We start from the raw sequence: 20,657 nt of genomic DNA, 5'->3' as shown, positions 1-20,657 counted from the left end.
CTAAGCCAATAAGATGATCCCAATTCTTTGCCAGTGATGGTTCAGAAATGGCACATCTAAGCCAATTTGGGCTAATGGAACAGAAAAGAGGTTTCCTGGGGGATTCTGAAAAGAAGCCAGCTTCTCCACAGGAGCATATGGTCCTGGGTATTTTGGCAGCCATTTTATAACCACAAGAACCATCCTTAAAATGAGACTGCATCTGTGGACAGTAGGGCAGAAAAATAAAAATGACCTGTTGACATCACTGAGTCACTGAGTCATTCATCTCTGGGGTCTGCCCTACCTCAGTGCTTGTTGTTTGAGCCAACTCATTCCTGGTTAATGCCACTTTTTTTTTTCCTTTTTTCTTTTTCTTTTTTTTGGAGGCAGAGTCTCACTCTGTCATCCAGGCTGGACTGCAGTGGCGCCATCTCAGCTCACTGCAACCTATGCCTCCCAGGTTCAAGCAATTCTCCTGACTCTGCCTCCTGAGTGGTTGGGACCACAGGCATGTACCACCATGCCCTAATTTTTTTTTTTTTTTTTTTTTTTTTTTTTTTTTTAAGTAAAGGCAGGGTTTTGCATGTTGGCCAGGCTGGTCTCACACTCCTGGCCTTAAGTGATCCACCTGTCTTGGCCACCCAAAGTTCTGGGATTACAGGCGTGAGTCATTGCTCCAGCCTAATGCCACTTTTAGCAGGGTTTTCTTTTAGCCAAAAGCACTCTGCTGGTATGTGAGGACCGAATGAGATAAATGCAGTCCCAGCCAGCACCCAGCACATAGCGGTTGCTTAGTAGATGACAGCACCTTCCCTTACCCTCCACTCTAACCCAGGGACCTCCCTGTGTCCACAGCATGCCTGCATTCCTGCCTTTTCTCCCAGCACTCTTCCTCCTCCTACACAGGCCACATTTGAAGCCTTCTCACCTTTTAAGACCCAACTCCAACTCCAAGTCCTTCAGGAAGCTTGTCTAGTTCCTGTGGAATTCTCCTCGCTTACTGCCTTACGTGGTTGCCTGTGCTTTCCTGAATCTGGGTCTTCTCAGTCAGAGTGAAACTCCTTGAGGGCCAGGACCATTCTTCACACAGCAGTTGGCCTCCTCTCCTGGGCCTCGCTCAACCTCTTGACTCTTGTGATGTTTGGTCAGTATTTGGTGATGGACCTATAGGCCATTAATCTTTTCTCCCTCTTGATTTTTATAAGCTGTGGGTGCCGGCATTTAGCTGAATAAGATTCATTCCTCCAACGGCAAGAGGAGCATTATTACTTTGTTCTGAAGGTCTTTACAAGTATAAGGCATGTCTAAAGCTGCTATAAATAATTTATATTGTCCATAACTCAAGCTGATCAAAATAGACCTCATCACAGTGATGCGGCAAAATCTGGTACAAGCTGCTTTTCTCCTGCCTCCAAACCAATTACACATTCGGAGCAGATGAAAATCTGACTGGATTCCCTCTTGAATCGGATTAATGCCCCGTCTACAATCACATAAATCACAATCTGTCCATGATTAGACATCGGATAATCCCATTGGACAAGAGGTGACAACCCAGATTCTATTATCTCATTTATTATCTATTTTTGGAATTTACCGGTAACTCTAACCTCCAGGAGATGTTTCCCAGTGAAAGAGGATCTGCTGGAGATTCTTTTGAGAAATGGTTGCTTGATGGACTTTGGTTAGAGCTGTTGCAAGGTGATGAATAGACAAACTAGAACAAGAATGATTGGTCCTTGTTATAAGAAAAAAAAACCACACATACATTTAGCTTAAGAGTACATGTTGGAGAGAATAAATGGCATCCTTAAAAGCCTTTAAAAGGACAATAACTTTATGAAGAGATAATCTTATGTTTGAGAATAAAGCGTTTTTCATTTGTTTTAATGTCATAAAGGCAAGCATCTCTGATTGATAAAGGGGATGTAACCAGCCCGCAAAGTCTGCAAAACCTAAATCCACACACATCTGTGCGGGACAGAGAAGCTTATTACAATCTTCAGTTTTCCTACTGGGAAAATTTGTATCTAGAAATACTGCTAAAGAGAAATGCAAGGTGCACATGGGTCATGTCAGTTCTGATGCCATGCTCATGGTTACTGACTCGCGGGTGCTAGAGCACTGAAGCACAATGAAAAACCTGAAGTAACTCCCACTCTGGGATGATACAATTCACAAAGCAGGATTGTTCCCTGGAATCCTTCTAACTGGATCTCAACCCAGATGTATTTTTCAATATATTTAACAACATCTATAAGTTACAAGTGAGGGGTATTCTTTTCCACCATCCTCTGGATTACAAACAGAAATTCTTCCCTTCACCCCATGTCAATAGTTGAGATTAATTTATCACCCATTCACACCCTCCCCTAAACCAGCCTTCGCCCTGTCCTGCCCCTGTCTGGGGAGGAGAGGAGAGCCACTCATCAAGCCAACACGCACGCTATCCTCCTGGGTCGCGTTTCCTCCTGGCCATCCTGACGCATGTCCTTGTTGCTTGTCTTTCTTGTCACATCTAAGTGTTCCTCTTTCCATGGCATAGCTGTGTTTGTACCATTTCCCCACTTAAATCTCTTCAGCTAGGCAATGGGAGGTTTCCCCTTTTCCAACAGAATCACCTCCAAGCTCCTCAGCGTGGCACTTGAGTTTCCCATGCTCACCCAAACCTCTTTTTCTGTCTTTTGCACTTGCTGCTTCCTCCCTGACCGTCCGGCCATGTGGGCCTGTCTTGGGTGGCTATGGGTTCTCCCAGTCTCCATGACTCTGCTTGTGCCACTGCCCATAGTCACCCCTGGCTCCAGCCTCTCCTAGCTGCCCACATTTCCCCCCAAAAGCATTTGACTCATACACTGCCTCCTTCTGTCTGCCAGACCATTCCCTCTTCCTAGGAGACCTTCCTGCTCCTTTCATGTCTGGAAGAATCCAGCTCATCCTCAATGGCTTGGAAGAGGCACCAGAGGCTCCTCACCTTGCTCTGTGCACCGCCTACCCTTTGCGTCCTGTGGTAGCTCCAGGTCATGGCTCTACTGCAGCCTCTTCTCAGTGCTGACCTGCACCTTCCTGCCTCCTCTTTCCCGTCTCTACTACTGCCTGTCTCAGTGAAGGGCACTCGTCCATCCAGGGCCTCAGCTGCAAACCTGTCCCATTTGGCAAGAGGCTGGCCTCTCTGCAAAAAAGGTGCCCAGTCCTGCTTCAGGGAATCCATTCCCTTTGGAGCTCATTCTGTCCCTCTTTCCTTCCCTTTCTTTCTCATTTTGCCCAGGACCTGGATCTCGGCAAGAGGAAAAGTACTTCTAGAAGAAAGCAGAACACTAGAAGGTAAGCCCCATGGCTGGGAATGCCAGTGCCTTTGGCCAAACTGCTCAGAACCACTCCCAGGTCACACTAGCCAGCCTGGGTTCCCCCTTCTGGAAAGATGAGGAAAATGCAGCTTTCCCCCAAAGTCACTGGGCACAGCTCCTTCCCATGGCCTCATCCCCTCCTAAGATCTGGGCTTGGGAGGGTATCCCTGGGCTACCCTCAGAATGTGATTTGGAAAGAAAGAAATGACAGCCTCCATATATATATATATATAAAAAATATATATATTTTTTGAGACAGAGATTCTGTCTGTCACCCAGGCTGTAGTGAAACGGTGCTACTCGGCTCACTGCAACCTCTACCTCCTGAGTTTAAGCAATTCTCCTGCCTGAACCTCCTGAGTAGCTAGGATTACAGATGTGCGTCACCNCCTCCTAAGATCTGGGCTTGGGAGGGTATCCCTGGGCTACCCTCAGAATGTGATTTGGAAAGAAAGAAATGACAGCCTCCATATATATATATATATAAAAAATATATATATTTTTTGAGACAGAGATTCTGTCTGTCACCCAGGCTGTAGTGAAACGGTGCTACTCGGCTCACTGCAACCTCTACCTCCTGAGTTTAAGCAATTCTCCTGCCTGAACCTCCTGAGTAGCTAGGATTACAGATGTGCGTCACCATACCTGGTTAATTGTTTGTATTTTAGTAGAGATGGGGTTTCACCATGTTGCCCAGGCTGGTCTCGAACTCCTGAGCTCAGGCAATCTACCCACCTTGGCCTCCCAAAGTGCTGGGATTATAGGAGTGAGCCACTGCACCCAGCTCCATATATATATATATATTTTTTTGAAGGGTTAATTTTTCTTTTCCTTGTGTAATGACCCCATGTGGTCTTTTTATCTCCTCCCCACTGGCTACTCCCTATTGATCCCCTCAGGACAAGAGTAGTATAGATTATGGGTTGATTTGTTTTAATACAGAATCACCTTGGCATACGTCCATGATAACCCAGGTGACAAACAAAACTATTCCCATCTGGACACACTCAAGTGCCACAGATTCATAACCAGTCTCATGGACAGCTGTGGGGTGTGGGATTGAGTCTCATGGATGGCTGTGGGGTGTGGGTTTGAGTCTCATGGATGGCTGTAGGGTGTGGGATTCAGTCTCAGTCGCAGTCCTATCTCTTTCCTAGTTGTGTTAACTTGTGAAGGTTATTGGTTTATTTATTTCTCAGCAGCTGAAAGATGATATTAGGACCTGCCTCAGAGGCAGGGCCAACTTCACAGAAACCCTGTGTATGGAGGGGCAGGACACACTTGGTTTGATGCTCTGCCATTGCTGTCTCGAATTTTTATTTTTATTTTTTTGAGACAGAGTCTGTCTCTGTCCGAGGCTGGAGTTCAGTGGCGCTATCTTGGGTCACTGCAACTTCTGCCTCCCGGGTTCAAGTGATTCATGCCTTAGCTTCCCGAGTAGCTGGCACTACAGGCATGCGCCACCATACCTGGCTAAATTTTGTATTTTTAGTGGAGACAGGGTTTTGCCATGTTGGCCAAGCTGGTCTCAAACTCCTGACCTCAAGTGATCCACCTGCCTCGGCCTCCCAAAGTGCTGGGATTACAGGCGTGAGCCACCACCCCAGCCATTGAAATTCTTAATAATTTTTTTAACAAAGGGTTGTGAATTTTTATTTTGCAATGGGATCTGCAAATTACGTGGCCATTCCTGCTCAGGAGATTGGTGGGCACTTTAATGAGACCTCATACTGCTGCTTAGCCCAGAGCCCCAGCTACAGCACGTGCTCAGTAACTTTGGGAAGAGAGAAGGGGGCTCAGAAAGGAGGGAGAGGGGCCCAGCAGTGCCTGTGGGTACCTGTTTGCTCAAAGGGAATCTGGGGCTGGGGAGTCAGGCAAGGCTGGGGAGAAAGCATGGGTCTTGGATGTCAGGAAGCCTGAAGCCTGACCTTGACTTGCCAAGTTTCCTCCCTGCCCCCAGGCCTTAGTTGCTTCTTTGAAACATGGTGCTCCATCCCCATCCCAAAAGCAAGTTCTCAGATGCCTGTGGTGAGTGAAGATGTGGATGCTGAGGCTGTCTCTTGCCTGCTGTATTCAACGTCTCCAACTACCTTTGGAGAAAAGTAAAAGCCTTTGGGAGTGGGGCAGAAGGAGAATGGAGGGGGATGGAGACTGGAGCAAGGGGAGAAGCCTGGTCCAGTGACTTAAGCTGGGCAGCAAGGTCTCAGCCCTGGACAGCAGAAGTTCATCCACAGGGACTCCAGCAAGAAGAGGTCTGGCCTGGGTCAGGGGACCTGGCTTCTGGCTCCATCTCCATCACATGCTGGGTAACAGGTCACCAGGCCTCAGTTTCCTTTCTGAGTGAGGACTGACAGTGAGGACTGATGCTCTCACACTAGCAACAGCTTCCTCTGTGTTGGCTGGACATTGTGCATGGGCCTGTGCCTTTGTGAGTGATGTGGTAGAGGTTTTGGGGAGAAAGAATCAGGAAGACTTCTCTGTGCTTCTGAACTCTCCCCAGTACAGGCTAGTTTTATGGGATAAAGCAAAGCTATGGAGCTCAAGCTGCTATTCCTGATAAGGAGAAAGTGCTCTAAGACCCAGGATAGGAGGCACCCAGGTCTCCTGCGTGCCAGCCTGGGATGTGGAAGGGAGCAGCCAGGAGGCAGAGAACCAGGGCAGAGCCACATCCATGTTGCCCATGGCCGTGCCTAGCAGGTGCAGGTATTTTCTTCTCCCATCTCAGTGCTGGTCTCCCAGGGGTGGCTGTGACCAGAAGTCACACACGGAGTGATTTTGAAATGGATCTCTGGTTTTACAGCTCCAGAGATGTGAAATGGGTGAATGGTGGAGCTACACTCATGTGGCTCTTCAATGGCACAGTGAAAAAAGCAAGCGAGATGGAGCCAGACAGCCTGGGTTCAATGCCAGATCTGATTTAATCTGTGACCTGAGGCAGTAACTTCCCCTCTCTGAGCCTCAGTTTCCTCGAGGATTGGAGGGGCCCAGTACTACCCACAACATGACATTACTTTTAAGACCTAACAGGCTAACAACAAGGGCTTTGCACATGGTGGCCCTGAACAAATATTTGTTTTGACCTGGCTTCCCAGCATCCCAGAAGAGGCAACCCTCTCCAAACCCCACCTCCCTAGTGGAGTCTCAAAGGACAGGGTTTTCTGAACGGGAAGGAAGAGTTTCTCTAGGCAGTAGAGGGTTAAAAGCTGGGCCTACGATTCCTGCCTGGAGCTGCCCCCTCCCCGCCAGCTGTCTGAACCCCTGAATTATAGATTTGTTTGCTCCTGGCCTGGTGAGCAAGACCTAGGAGGTACTGGGAGTCAGGCCTATTCCAGGGTCACCTGAGGGTAGGGCCACTGGGCCAGATGCGCCTCCTCGCTCTACATGCAGACACACAAACACCAAGAGTCCCCTCCCAGTTCTGACTGCGCGCCCACATTCACAGATATAACCTGTACACAAAGTCTATGCACAGACTACACATCTCCAAACCCCATCTACACAGCAGACACACACAGAGCAAGCACACATCGAAATACACAAAGAAATCATCAGATGACACACCCTGAGACATACTTAGAACTCCCCTCCCCACCCAGACACATGCAGGCAGGATGGGCAGAGGCTCCCGACATAAGGATACAGCCACAATCATAATTGTCATAATTAACACATAGAGTACTTACTCTGTGCTAGGTGTTGCTCTAAGCCCTTTCCAGAGAACAGTTTATTTAATTATTACAAAATAGAGATAGCTACAATTATTATACCTCCATTTTACAGATGAGGAAACTGAGGGAAGGAGAATTAAAATAAGATGCCGGAGGTCACACTGGTGGCCTGGCACAGCCTCAGGCACAGATACCCACCCCCGCTCTTGTCCCCATTTACATAAACACATTCCTTCAAATGCAGCATCCCCCAACCCCTGACCCGCCTGCACACACTCAGGGTGAGTGCTCTTTGGGGGACTGTTGACTAAAGAAGCAAGAAATGGCCTATTGGCCAAGGGGTGGTAAGCTGTAACAAGAGCCGGACCGGTGGCCGGGCGCGGTGGCTCACGCCTGTAAATCACAGCATTTTGGGAAGCCGAGGCGGGCGGATCAGGAGGTCAGGAGTTCGAGACCAGTCTGACCAACATGGTGAAACCCGGTTTCTCCTAAAAATACAAAAATTAGCCGGGCGTGGTGGCGCTCGCCTGTAATCTCAGCTATTCAGGAGACTGAGGAAGGAGAATCGCTTGAACCCGGGAGGCGGAGGTTGCAGTGAGCTGAAATCGCACCATTACACTCCAGTCTGGGCGACAGAGCGAGACTCTGTCGCAACAAGAAAAAAAAAAAAAAAAAAAAAGAGCCGGACCGGTGAGAAGACTAGACCTTCTAAAGGTAGAGGCGGAGGTCAAAAGCCTGACACTACTGTACCGGGCTTAAAGCGCTCGGCCCAGCGCCGGGCCGGTGAGGAACGTTCACCGTGGACCATGGTCAAATAATATTAGCGTGCACTTGGGGCCTCGCCCTGGCCCTCGGCAAAGCCTGGGCCTGCGATCTTGGCTACACCCGTTTCGAGGCCAACCAACCTCATGCTCTTAGTAGAACGGCAGTAGCGACTGCGCTCTCAGGCCCACAAGCCCGAAGGTCTGGGCCAGGGTCTGGAATGGCGGTGGAGACACTTTATCCGCAGGCGTTTCACCTCGCGCCCCACCCAGGCACACACCAAGTTCTTGGTACTCCTTTTACTGGGAAAACAAGAACAGACACCATGGTTGGATAAATGTTATTTATAATTAATGGGCCGGTCTTTGAACCCTTTCAAACAAAACCCACAGCGATTTCTTTGAAAGAAAGAATGCCTGGACTCTGCTCAGAACTCTCAGATTTTCTCAGGACCAACGAGCCGCCGCCTCGCAGATAGCACTGTAAATTACCCAGCGTCTCATGTTCGTTTCTGATTATTTGCATTGCAGTGGGTTTGCGAAATGAAGCACAAGAGTTTAGAAAAATCGTTTATTTTGGAAATAGGACACGCAATCGACCCCAGCAGTGTTCCTAGAAGGAGCTATGCCATTTGGGTGGGGAAAATGAGGGGCGGGGAGTCCATGTTACATTTAAAACAACAATCAAAAGCAAAACAAAACAACAACAAAAAAAGGAGGTGGAGGAGGAGGAGGTGGTGGTGGAGGAGAGAGAGGAGGGGCAGCAGCAGCGGCGGCAGCAGCAAGGATGGAGCCAGTACCCGTCCCAGTCCCGGGTGAGCGCATTTGGATCTGGGTTCTGGCTCAACCCACTTAATGCCCCAATCGGAAGTTTTCTACAGGTTGTGCGGACAGGAAAGTTTAAATAGAGTTTATCAGAACCCAGGTGGTCATTCTCTACCCTCTCTCTCTAGCTTGGACCCAAAGAACAAAGGCACATGAGAGGAGAAAGGTGACCAGCTGGACGATGACGGTCACGTCCAATTGGACCCTCTTGTCTTCGGCTCTCTTGTCCTGAGAGTGGGTTTTATTTTTTTTTAAATTTATGTAAGAAGGAGCTCTTAAAGGAGGGCCACCTCCACTCTCAGGTATCCATCACTCAGCTCCAGCGCGCCTGGGAAAACCGCCCCGAAAGTCCAAGAGGAAGCTCAGAGTTGTAACGGCCGCGGAGACAGCTAGGCGGTGACGCAAGGTCCAGTCCAGATTGCCAGACCCGGGGCGGGAGAGAGGATCCTTGTAGGTTTCGGAGGTGGGGGGGCTGCACTCCATTGTTCATTCCGGGCCAATCAGGGTTGGCCCACTTCCTCCCAGCCAATCTCCCTTCACCCCCAGCCTCCCACCCAACCCACCCCGCCCATCAGCCCCCGGTACCCATCACCTCCCCCGCATCCCCGGCAGTTCTGGGGAAGCTTCGTGACGCCACAGGTCCCGCCCCCAGCTCCGGCCCGGGGCGAGTGCGTGTTGACGTCATGCTGCGTGCGGGCCGGTGCGGAATCGCTCCCTCAACTCCGCGGGGCAGTAGGAGTTAGTTAGCAAAGAGCCGAGGCCGGACGCGCGACCCTCGTCCTTCTGCCCCTGGCCGCACACTTTGCGCACATCTCTTTTTCTGCATGGTGGATATTATTTTTCATTATCCTTTTCTGGGTGCTATGGGTGATCATTCCAAGAGTAAGTCTTTCTGTGTGTGTGTGGGGTGGGGTGTGTGTGTGTGCTTAATATGCAAAATTTCTAATGCAGAAAAATGTTTAGTGGATTCTACAAGTGGCTTCTGTTTGTCAGGATAGTTTAAGAGAGGAAAAACGAATGCATATCTCCTGCAGGACTGCTTATCTTTGGGAATCCTGTTGTTTTATTTTATAAGTAAACACTGTTTCTCAAGCCGGCTGGGATGACTTCGGGCTGCGAAATCTGCTTCTGTTTTGCGCAAAGGCAATTAGGTTTGATTTAGGGATGTGGGCTTTTTTTTTTTTTTTTTTTTTTTTTTTTTTTTTTTTTTTTTTGGTTGTTGTTTGTTTGCATTTCGGTGTTTCAAAGCTAGGAAGCTTTCTCTCGCTTGCTCTGGGATATTTAAACTAAGAAATGTCTGAGAGGATGAGCGGGGACTGCCGAAAGACGATGTGTCTGTGCTGGGATAAGAGGCAGCCGCTGTGAGTGGGAGTGTGTGAGCGGAAATGCCGGGACAGCACCGTTAGGTGTTGATGTCCAGGCTACCGCAGTGCCTGTGTATTTACTCTCTTCTTAGTTTCGTGTTAGCGTTTAGTTTCAAGACACGTCGACAAAACGACTGTGATTAATGAATGTACTAGCGAAATATTTGGGGGTGGGGGACAGAAGAAACCTTCAGCAATCCAGAAGATACTGGTTTTTCGTTTCCAATGCTCTGGACCTTTAGAGAGCTCATCACCTTTCCTTATGGTCGCAAGTCTTGAAAGAAAGCGAGAGAGCAAGCGGGTTGGGTTGGGGCTGGAGTGGCAGAGGCCGGCCGGGGTCCCGGCAGTCAGGCCTGACGCGGCCCCGCGCCCTTCCCCGGCAGAGAAGCCCGGGACGGCCATGTGCGTGGGCTGCGGGAGTCAGATCCACGACCAGTTTATCCTGCGGGTGTCGCCCGACCTCGAGTGGCACGCTGCCTGCCTCAAGTGCGCCGAGTGCAGCCAGTACCTGGACGAGACGTGCACGTGCTTCGTGAGAGACGGGAAGACCTACTGCAAGCGGGACTATGTCAGGTGAGGCCGGCGGGAACGCGGGCTGGGCCACCGCGCGCCGGGGCTGGGGATGGCGGCCTGCCCGCGCGCCCCGGCCCTGCCCGGTGAGAAGGCCATCCGCATCCCGCATAGGTGCCGCAGCGCGCCCCCGGGCCCGGGAATGCCCGCAGGAGGGTCACCGCAGTCCCCTGGTGGGCCACAAACTGTCCTGGGCGCGCGCCGGGGCCGGTAGCAGCCGGGGAGATGAGGGCTGCCGCAGGCCCAGCGCTGACACCGCTGTGCCTTGGGCCCGCAGGCTGTTTGGCATTAAGTGCACCAAGTGCCAGGTGGGCTTCAGCAGCAGCGACCTGGTGATGAGGGCGCGGGACAGCGTGTACCACATCGAGTGCTTCCGCTGCTCCGTGTGCAGCCGCCAGCTGCTGCCTGGGGACGAGTTCTCGCTGCGGGAGCACGAGCTGCTCTGTCGCGCAGACCACGGCCTCCTGCTCGAGCGCGCTGCTGCCGGCAGCCCGCGCAGCCCCGGCCCGCTCCCCGGCTCCCGCGGCCTGCATCTGCCAGGTAAGCGCGGGGCCTGCCCGGGGTGAGCGGGGGGGTGCTTGCGTGCTTGTGTCCCTAACGAGACGTTGTCAGTTGTGTGTGGTTGGGTCTGCCGGGATGTTTTTCTGTATTAGTGCGGAACTGTGTGCTGGGAAAAAGGCTGTGTGTGTTCTCGTGTGCCCGGGAGAAACTGCGTGCGTATGAGTGAGCACCAGGAATTGTGCAGAATCGTGTTCTCCATGACCAGGAACATGCAGGGCACAGTGCTAGGAGCAGAATAGTGGATGACAACAGGGAATATTAAGTGGTGTCCGTCTTGGGGCTTGTATTAGGAATTTCTTGGAGGAATATGTGTTATTGTCAGAGGGGAAGGTTTGCTCAGGGGTATTTGTGTAAGTAACGCAGCTCCCAACTGGGAGCTGGGCAGGGGCTTGGTCGGCCACGAGCCAAGAACCCAACAAAGAGGGGTTTTTGCCGTCTTGTTTTGAGGCCCAGTTTGATGAACAATTTAGCCAGGTTCTTCTGGTGGAGGGGGAGTGTTATCAATGCATATTGGACTCTCACTGGAATATTCTGGGTCCTAATCAGTAGCTGCCCAGAGATGGGGTCTGAGTGTATAATGGGCAGGTAGGGCTGAACAGAAACAGCCGTGCCTCCGCCCCAAGCAGGGCAGTTTCCCCCAGGTAGCCATAGGCCTGCAGCACAGATCCGCAGACCAGGCTGGGCCTCTCGGTGCTGTGTGGCCTTGCCCCACTCCTCCCCTCTCTGGATTTCCACTTCCTCCCTACAGAAAGAGGAAATTGGGCTGGATGGGCTATTTATAAATATTTGTCCAGACCTAGAAATGAGTGGAGGGGAACATAAACCTAAATGGTGCAGTATAGATCCAAGGTGTGTAGGTCAGGAATGTAGAATGGAGATGTGAAATGGGAGGAAGCGGGTATTCAGTGCACCCCCATCTGGGATCTCGGAGAGGCTCCCCTTTGTTTGTTTCGGGCTTCAGGCTGCAGGCTCTGGAATCAGTCACTGTTTCCCTGGGATGGAGAGAACCTGGGGCCAAGCGAGGAGAGTGCCAGCGGCTGTTCACCAGCGTGGTGGGTGGGTGGCCACTGGGCTGGGGAACCTGGAGCCTTGAGGAAGGAGACAGGGGCGGAAGCCCAAGGGCAGGCAGGAAGGAACTGTTGCAGGCCCTGGAGGCCCGTCCATAACCCTGGATGAGTCTTCTACACATGTACCCTTCTACACATGTGCCCTGTCCAAATGGGCTCTGAAGGAGGGAAGGGCCCTCGTAGGCCCCCGGGATATGCGCACCTCCCACCCAGTCCCCTGAGCAGCACCTCGCCACGGGTCCACGTCGTTCCCTTTCCCTCTCCAGAGTTCTGGGCGAGCCTCTTTCCTCTTCCTCTGAAACTCCGACTTCTTCCGGAGGGCTTCGCTCGTTCCGAGGGTCCTGTGACTGGAAGAGGCACATCCCTGAGCGGCCACTCCCTCCCCGCAGCGGCCTGTCGCCGAGCTCCCTCGCCCTGCTTGAGCTCGCGAGAGATCGCTGCGGGGCAGTCCGGCCGGGAGCGAGAGAAAGAACGAAAATGCACAGCTCTCTCCGCGTAAGGCGAACAGATGGAGAGGAAGACGAACAATTAAACGAAATAAACAAAATAAAACAGAAACGAAATCGGGCCCCGGGGGGCTCGGCCACCCGGAGGTTGGGCTCCGGGCGGGTGGGTGGCGGCCCCTCGCTAACCTCTGGCCCCACCCTGTCCTGGCAGACGCTGGGTCGGGCAGGCAGCCCGCGTTGCGCCCGCACGTGCACAAGCAGACGGAGAAGACGACCCGCGTGCGGACTGTGCTGAACGAGAAGCAGCTGCACACTCTGCGGACCTGCTACGCCGCCAACCCGCGGCCCGACGCTCTCATGAAGGAGCAGCTGGTGGAGATGACCGGCCTGAGCCCGCGGGTCATCCGCGTCTGGTTCCAGAACAAACGCTGCAAGGACAAGAAGAAATCCATTCTCATGAAGCAGCTGCAGCAGCAGCAGCACAGCGACAAGACGGTGAGCGGCCGCGGGGCCGAAGGCTCGAGTTGGGTGGGGCCTGCGCTTCCACCGCGGTATCTGTGTGCCCTTTTCTGGGCGAGCCCTGGGAGATCCAGGGAGAACTGGGCGCTCCAGATGGTGTATGTCTGTACCTTCAGAGCTAGGCTTCCCTTGGATTTGGGGCTTCCTATTTTGTCTGGGATCGGGGTTTCTCCTTGCCCCAGCTGCAGCCCCACATGCGGGTCCCGGGCGCTGCGCGGAGCCCGCGGCGGCATGGCTGTGTGCAGCGCCCGCCAGTCGGGCTGGTGGGTTGTGTCCCTCTGTCGGCAGCTGCAGAAGGGTGGGAGTGCAGGCCTTGCCTTTCCTCACCGGGTGGTTGGCTCCCAGCACCAAGGCTGACCTATCGTGGCAAGTTTGCAGCCCCCGCAGATCCCCAGTGGAGAAAGAGGGCTCTTCCGATGCGGTCGAGTGTGCACCTCCCCACAAAGTAATGCAGACCCTAAATCACTGAGGGCCTGGAGCTCCGGTCTCAAAGGTGGCACAAAAGGCCAGACCTAACTCGAGCACCCAAGGCCTTCTGCTTGCCCCACAGAGCCTTCAGGGACTGACCGGCACGCCCCTGGTGGCGGGCAGCCCCATCCGCCATGAGAACGCTGTGCAGGGCAGCGCAGTGGAGGTGCAGACGTACCAGCCGCCGTGGAAGGCGCTCAGCGAATTTGCCCTCCAGAGCGACCTGGACCAACCCGCCTTCCAGCAGCTGGTGAGGCCCTGCCCTACCTGCCCCGACCTCGGTACTCTGCGGGTTGGGGATTTAGCCACTTAGCCTGGCAGAGAGGGGAGGGGGTAGCCTTGGGCTGAGGGGCTGGGGACAGCCCTAGGCGGTGGGGGAGGGGGAACAGTGGCGGGCTCTGAAACCTCACCTCGGCCCATTACGCACCCTAAACCAGGTCTCCCTGGATTAAAGTGCGCACAAGAGAGGTCGCAGGATTAACCAACCCGCTCCCCCCGCCCTAATCCCGCCCTGCGTACGCCTGGGGACCTGGCCTCCTCCTCCGCCGGGCTTGCTCTCAGCCGGCGACCGGTCCCCAAGGGACATTCCCCGACTCGGAGCACGCGGCCCTGGAGCACCAGCTCGGGTGCCCCTTCACCTGCCTCTTCCCGGTGTTTCCGCTGTCCCAGGTCTCCTTCTCCGAGTCCGGTTCCCTAGGCAACTCCTCCGGCAGCGACGTGACCTCCCTGTCCTCGCAGCTCCCGGACACCCCCAACAGTATGGTGCCGAGTCCCGTGGAGACGTGAGGGGGACCCCTCCCTGCCAGCCTGCGGACCTCGCATGCTCCCTGCATGAGACTCACCCATGCTCAGGCCATTCCAGTTCCGAAAGCTCTCTCGCCTTCGTGATTATTCTATTGTTATTTATGAGAGAGGACCGAGAGAAACGGTCTGGACAGCCCAAGGCGCCAGGATGCAACCTGCTTTCACCAGATGGCAGACCTCTGCTCCGAGGACTCTACTTTTTCAAAACCAGAATTTGGGATTTACCAGAGTTAGCTCTGCCCTCTCCTCTCCGCGTAGCCGCCGCTCTGTCCCTCCACGCCCCATCTGTATCCCCACCTCGGCCGGCCCCGAGCTCGCCCACGTGGACCCCCGCCCTGCCCCCGCTCCGTGCTCCCTGGCGTCTTCGCCGGGGCTCTAGCGGAGAAGAGGAAGGGGATAAGTCAGAGGAACAGACACTCAAACTCCCAAAGCGCATGACTGCTGGGAAACAGTAGAAACCAGACTTGCCTTGAAAGTGTTTAAGTTATTCCACGGAGGACAGAGTGTGTGAGCCTTTGCCGAACAAACAAACGTAAGTTATTGTTATTTATTGTGAGAACAGCCAGTTCACAGTGGGACTCGTATTTTGATCTTAATAAAATATAATAACCCGGTGCGACGCTGCTCCCGTGTGCTTTTGGCGCGGCGGGAGTGCCGGAGGAGGCACGTCCACCAGTCTGGCTGCCGTCGGCTGCCGGGGCTCCGCGTGCTGCGGCCTGGGCAGGCCGGGTGGGGATTGGGCGCGGCCGAGGGGTGGGCTGGGCGCATGCGCGCTGAGGCCCTCGCAGAAGCAGGCCTGCCCCACTGGCGACCCCTGGGCAACTGGCGGTGGAGACCCGCGGGCGGGAGGCGGGACTCATTTAGGCGGGAGACCTGCAACGCTCGTGGCAGCTGAGCAGCGGACTCCGGCCTAGGGTCATGCCGGCGAGGGCGTGCCCCGCTCCCGGAACCGGCCTTGGCCTGGCGCCTGCCGAGCTCCTAGCCCCACTCTCGTTCGGCGCTGCCAGCCCTCCCGGCGCTTCCTTCCCCCGCGGTCCGCGGCCCTGAGTGAGGCTCGAAGCCCCGCGCGCTGCCTCTAGCCCTGCGGCCCAGCAGCAAGGCCGACCTCGGCCAGACCGGGCGGCCGTGACGTGCCGTGCTCCGCGCTGTTCCCGGAGTGGATGCGCGACGTGATCAATCCGCGGCATTTATTAATTCCCCAGTCTAGACAGAGGCGGGGCCGGGCGGCGGCTGCTTATCTGCGTTTGGCATCACCTGCAAGCGATACACCGAGGGGCCGCAACGAGCCCCCGCTAGGAGGGCGGCTGCCGGGAAAATAAGTCCACCCAGAACCAGTCTGGCGTGTCCTTGGTTTATTTTCTTTCCAGACCGAAGTGGAGGGGGTCGGGGTGGCCTGGGTGGGAGGGGGGCTGGGAATGGCCCCTGGATATGCCGTGCCCAGGTCACTTGGTGTGACATTTCAAACCCCTGTGACTTGTTTTCTTGAAAACCGGCTTTAGTGATCGCAGGAAATAACCGAGAGATACTGAATCTCCAGTAGGCCCCCGGGCAAGCGCGCACACACAAAAGCAAAAAACCCAAAAAGAAAGAAAGAGAAGAAGAAGAAGAAAAAAAAAACCCATGGAGGCTCAGGTTTTACTCTTCACAGATATTTAACCCTTTGGCAGCTTGGGACAGTTCTTTTCCAATACCAGCCTTCACCGCTGCTGTAAGAACCTCTGGCGTTGAGTTGCCGTTTCCTGGTCCCTGAGTTAAGGGACCCATAAGCGTATCCTTTGTCCAAGGTTGTTTTGAAAGTGGGCAACGCCCTCACTGGGTAGGGGATGGTTGCCATCTTAGCTTAGGTAGAGGCTGGCAAGGAAAACGTGTCTGCGAGGCCATGTAGTCTTTAGAGAAGTAGGTGCCTTCTGTTAACCATGGCTACTTGGATGGCCAGAGGCCACTGTGGGTTTTTCAGCAGCGCTTTTGGCAGAATTCCTTCACACTCCCGCCACCCCACTTCCAGATGATAGAAGGCTTGCTGGCGATTACTGAAAGAAAATGGGAGGAGGTGGGAAAATGGAGCTGCATTTATATTTTACTTTCTGAATGTCAAGGTGACGCTAGCACAAATATTAAAGGGAACATTTCTTTGGGATATGGGAAATGGTGCTGCAAACTTAGAGATAAGGCAAGAGATACGCAGAGTTAATGAGGACCAGCTTTACCTCTCAAGTGCCCAGAAATGGCTTTAATAATCAGGTCTGGGTTCTTTGAGGCTTCCTTCCTTTAACGTAGACCATTCCTTCCCAAACAGAAATACAGATTTCTTTTACCTTCTGGCTGGCCATTAGACAGGGGGCTAAAACTTCCAATAAATCTCACTTTCAAAAACTTCTGATTTATCCAGAATATTTGGGTTTTCTTATTTTTTATTAAAAAGGAAATAACAGGTTATTGAATACAGAATTTCATTAATGGTTAGCTCTGAATTTTTGCTTTTGACAGATTGCAGTGTTTTAACGCTATGAATGGAACCATCTAACACTAGTTATCTCTTAACATCTAATTCGTTATCTCTTTCCTCATCATCTATGAATCAAAATCGAATTTCTCTTTTGATATTTATATGATTGTGTCTTTTTTGAATACTGGGAAGTTACTTAGATAAAAGTGGTTATTGTGTGTTAAGATTCCTGCATCTCTCTGTATCACCGTATAAAACATTACAAGCTTTTCTCTCCCATAGTTGCTACCCACCTAAAGGGGTGCATCGTTTTCTCTCTGGGTTTCCAGGGAAAGGGTTCAACTCCGAAGCCTTATTACAATGGTCCCTAGTGAGGTGTCACATCTATGCTTGGTTAGTTACATTAATAAATATCAGTTTTACTGGTTTCCAGGTCATCTTTAAACATTTTCTGTAATACAGTAGGGATTTCCCCATAAATTAAATTACCTGTAACAATTACAAGTGTTGTATTTTATGCTTACTGAACTTTTAACATTAGATACCCAGTTGTGTAGTAAAAACTCAATTCAATAAAAGAGGCCATAGGTGGAAAGTGGGAGTTATTTAGCTAGATTCACTTTAGAATATGATTTTCTCAGAAGACTTAACTATTAATTTGGATAGCTCTATGCAATTGAGGCAGGAAAGGGATTCCCAGACATGGAAAATTTATGGCTGTAAGTTTTTACACAAAATTTAATACATATTGAAAGACTGCATAATTCTGGGAAATTCAGTCCCTGTGGCAGTATTTCCAACAAACTTTAATATTTAATGGATTGTGGAACAGAAATCAGGCTTTATGTTTTGAATATGGAATAACAAAGCTCATTTTTGTCAGCTGCAAATACAGCGTTTAAATGAATATTGTCTAAGATCGTTCTCTAGAAAATTTGAGGTTCTCCCTCTTCTGCCTAGGGGAGGACATAGATGGCCATACATTTAGTTAACTGTGCTTTCTCATGGGTGTTCACCCAAGAGAGCAAGAGAATTAGCCAAATAGCGGCATGCTGGAGAGAGAAACAATCTGCAGAGAAGCTCCCAGTGGAGTGGTGATCAAAGCAGGAAATTCAGAGTTTATTAAGCTGATGCGGGAAAGATTAGAGGCTTTTAAATCGGGGTCTGATGGATGTAAAAGTAAACTTTCTTGAAAATACTGGGATTCAGTGCAGTTATGAGGATTGAGTGGCCAAGTACAGACTGGCACCTTGTTGATGGAGACTGTGCATGAAAGATGCAGATGAATAGAGCTAGACTGAGAGTAGTAATGAGAGCAAGAAAGGGCACAACCAGGAAATACTCCATTGGGATCCAGATGTGGAGTTGGGTGGGGAGCGGCTCAATGTATAAAGCACATTCGGGGCCCCAGCAACAATCCTGCCAGAGAGGCGGGAGTGCGAGGTGAATCTAGCGGTCCGCCTCGGTGCCTCCTGGTCCAGAAGGTCAGAGCCAACGGGGAGGGGGTCAAGGCGTGAGCCCAGGAGCCGGCAGGAGCTCAGGAAGGCCGGTTCCCCGTTGGGAAAGAGCGTGTTTAAGGCGTGGTTTGAGAGTAGCTAACTGGAGACCCCCGTGTTCGGGCGTGGGGGGAGGGAGCAGGGACGAGGAAGTGGAATAATAGGGGATTGTGAGGAGTAATTTCTTCCCAGATTACCGAGACTCAAGACTTCCCAGAGAGTGGCAAAGAGCCCTGGAAGAAATAACCCAGGAAGGCCGCGGTTCGGACCGAGGCTTCCCAGGGCCAGGTTCAGGGTTCGAGGTGCCAGCCCCGCGACTGCTGGAGTCTGGAGGACGGGAGAGTGGCCGGGCCCAAAGCTGCGGCTCTGACGTCCAGTTGCGCGTCTGGGGCAGCGTGTCCCGTAGGGCTCCGGGGGAAGGGAGCCGCTGCCGCTGCGGGGAATTGGCTTGGGCAACGCCGCTGAGCGTTCGAACGTCGCTGCCCCCGGGCCTCGGGCAGCCTCTCCTACCTGACTCAAATTCTGGGCTTAAAGCCCGGGGGAATTTGTCGCTTTCACACCGAACAGGCCCAGTCGCACCGTCAACTTCACAGGCTGGACCCAGCAGAGGCCTTTCGCCTCCGCCCAGCGGTCTCCGCTGCGGCCCCTCAGCCTCGGAAGAACCGGGGGGCGGCCCTCGCCCCGGGAGAAAGCAACCTGTGGGGGCACTGCGTCCTTGCAAGCTGCAACGAGACGCGGCCGCGCTCACCTGGGCGTTGCGCTCCCTCAAGCCCCGGAGAGTTTAGAAGCCGGAAAAGCCCAGGGAGCTGGAGCTTAAATTGTCCGGGCCGGGCCAGGGCGCCCGAAAGCAGCGAACACGAGACTCCCAGGAACCGCGTGCGCCGGGAGGCACCGTGGCGCTCCCGGGCCGGAGCCGCGCAGGCTGCCGGCTGGGTGGGGCCTGGGTTTGCTTCTCACTCCTCCTCCTCTCCGGGACGAAGGGGCAATGAGATCGTTCAATTAAATGTTTAATTGCGAATTCTGGTATGCTTTCTGGGAGGTTAGTCACAGCTGTCTCAATTATTTATGGCTTCTGGCAAATTTCCGACCAGATAAGTATATTCTATTGTGAAGCGTCTTGCAGGAAATCTTATAAATACTTGATGATTCCTTTCAGCTGCAAGGATGCTGCGTCCACGCCTCGAGAGCGCGGGGCCAGCGAGCTTTGGGAACTCCTGTTCCAGGTGTGGAAGGAGCCTGCGGCCGACACCTGCCTCCTTCCCCCGGGGTCGCTCGCTGGGCCCGCGGCAGTCCCCGCCCGGGAGGAGCATTGGGGGCGCCAGGGGCCACCCCTCGGCCTCGCAGGCGCGGAGCTCAGCCCGGCCCTGCGGCTCCGGGAGTTGCTGAGCACCCGCGGCCGGCGGCTGGAGTCCTGGGTCCCGCTCCCCGGTGCCCGGCGGCGGAGTCGCCACGCAAGGCGGGAGGGGTGGCCCTAGAGCCCGTCCCTCTAGTTTGGAGCTACCTGTCCCCGCCCTCGAGCCGGAGCGCGGCGCTGGAGACCCGCGGGGTGGGGGCTTGGCTGGGCTGAGCCCCGGAGACGCCAGGGTCCCGCGGCGGCTGGGGCGCCGATCGCATAGGGAGGAGCTCCTTTTTTTTTTTTTTTTTAAACCAGACCTTTAAATTTTCTGTTTTCAAAGAAGTAAAATATAGCAAATATGTAACCCGGCAGCTCTGTGAGGCTCCAAATAAGAAGGGTCCAGAACACTAGGTGGGTAAGTTTGATTTTGAAAACATAAAACTTCTGTATTTTCCAGTCCCTCCCCCCTCCGTAGTCTCCGAGTCGAATACATTTTCACATCTTTTTTTTCCCAACCGGATCTTTTTTCTTGGTAATGTTTGATCATTATCTGACAGAAATTACTACTGATATCACTCAGTGAACGGCTTAGCACTGACCGTGGGCTTAAAGGTGGAGAAACGATGAGAACAAGACATGAAAAGGTCAACATCTCCAGGCAGACACTGAGAAGTGGAGTTGTGTGAAACTCATTCAGAACCATTTCGACCTTTTGTGTGACTTTTACTTCAGCGTTGCTTCATTTCACAACCATGAGAGAAAATACTCTAGGGTGATTCACTAGGACACATCTTTTTTATCACTAATTTTTACTTAGGAGAATAATTTCGGCTTGGCAATGCCAAGAGAAGTTCTCAGAATTATCCGCGAGGAGAGAGGTTCCCAGGCAGACCAATGAATACAATGCCCTAAGTTGATTTCAAATAGTCCCCAAACATATTATGTAGTCAGAATGTAAAAGTGTTGCAAATATCTTTACCGTAGACCTTTAAAAGTTAAA

The 20,657-nt window shown here is 52.8% G+C and overlaps 1 protein-coding gene across 1 annotated transcript; it reads left to right on the top strand.

Moving 5' to 3' along the window:
• Positions 1-9,244: 9,244 nt before the first annotated feature.
• ISL2 (ISL LIM homeobox 2) lies at positions 9,245-14,993 on the top strand. Its single transcript, XM_017858007.1, has 6 exons — positions 9,245-9,462; positions 10,328-10,517; positions 10,792-11,054; positions 12,800-13,083; positions 13,658-13,825; positions 14,245-14,993. The coding sequence occupies exons 1-6, from the start codon at positions 9,405-9,407 to the stop codon at positions 14,359-14,361; spliced, it is 1,080 nt and encodes a 359-aa protein (XP_017713496.1). The 5' UTR covers positions 9,245-9,404; the 3' UTR covers positions 14,362-14,993.
• Positions 14,994-20,657: the final 5,664 nt, after the last annotated feature.

Source organism: Rhinopithecus bieti, unplaced genomic scaffold (genome assembly GCF_001698545.2).
Source record: "Rhinopithecus bieti isolate Rb0 unplaced genomic scaffold, ASM169854v2 scaffold_47256, whole genome shotgun sequence".
Taxonomy (NCBI): domain Eukaryota; kingdom Metazoa; phylum Chordata; class Mammalia; order Primates; family Cercopithecidae; genus Rhinopithecus; species Rhinopithecus bieti.
This window is presented reverse-complemented; position numbering and strand designations above follow the sequence as displayed.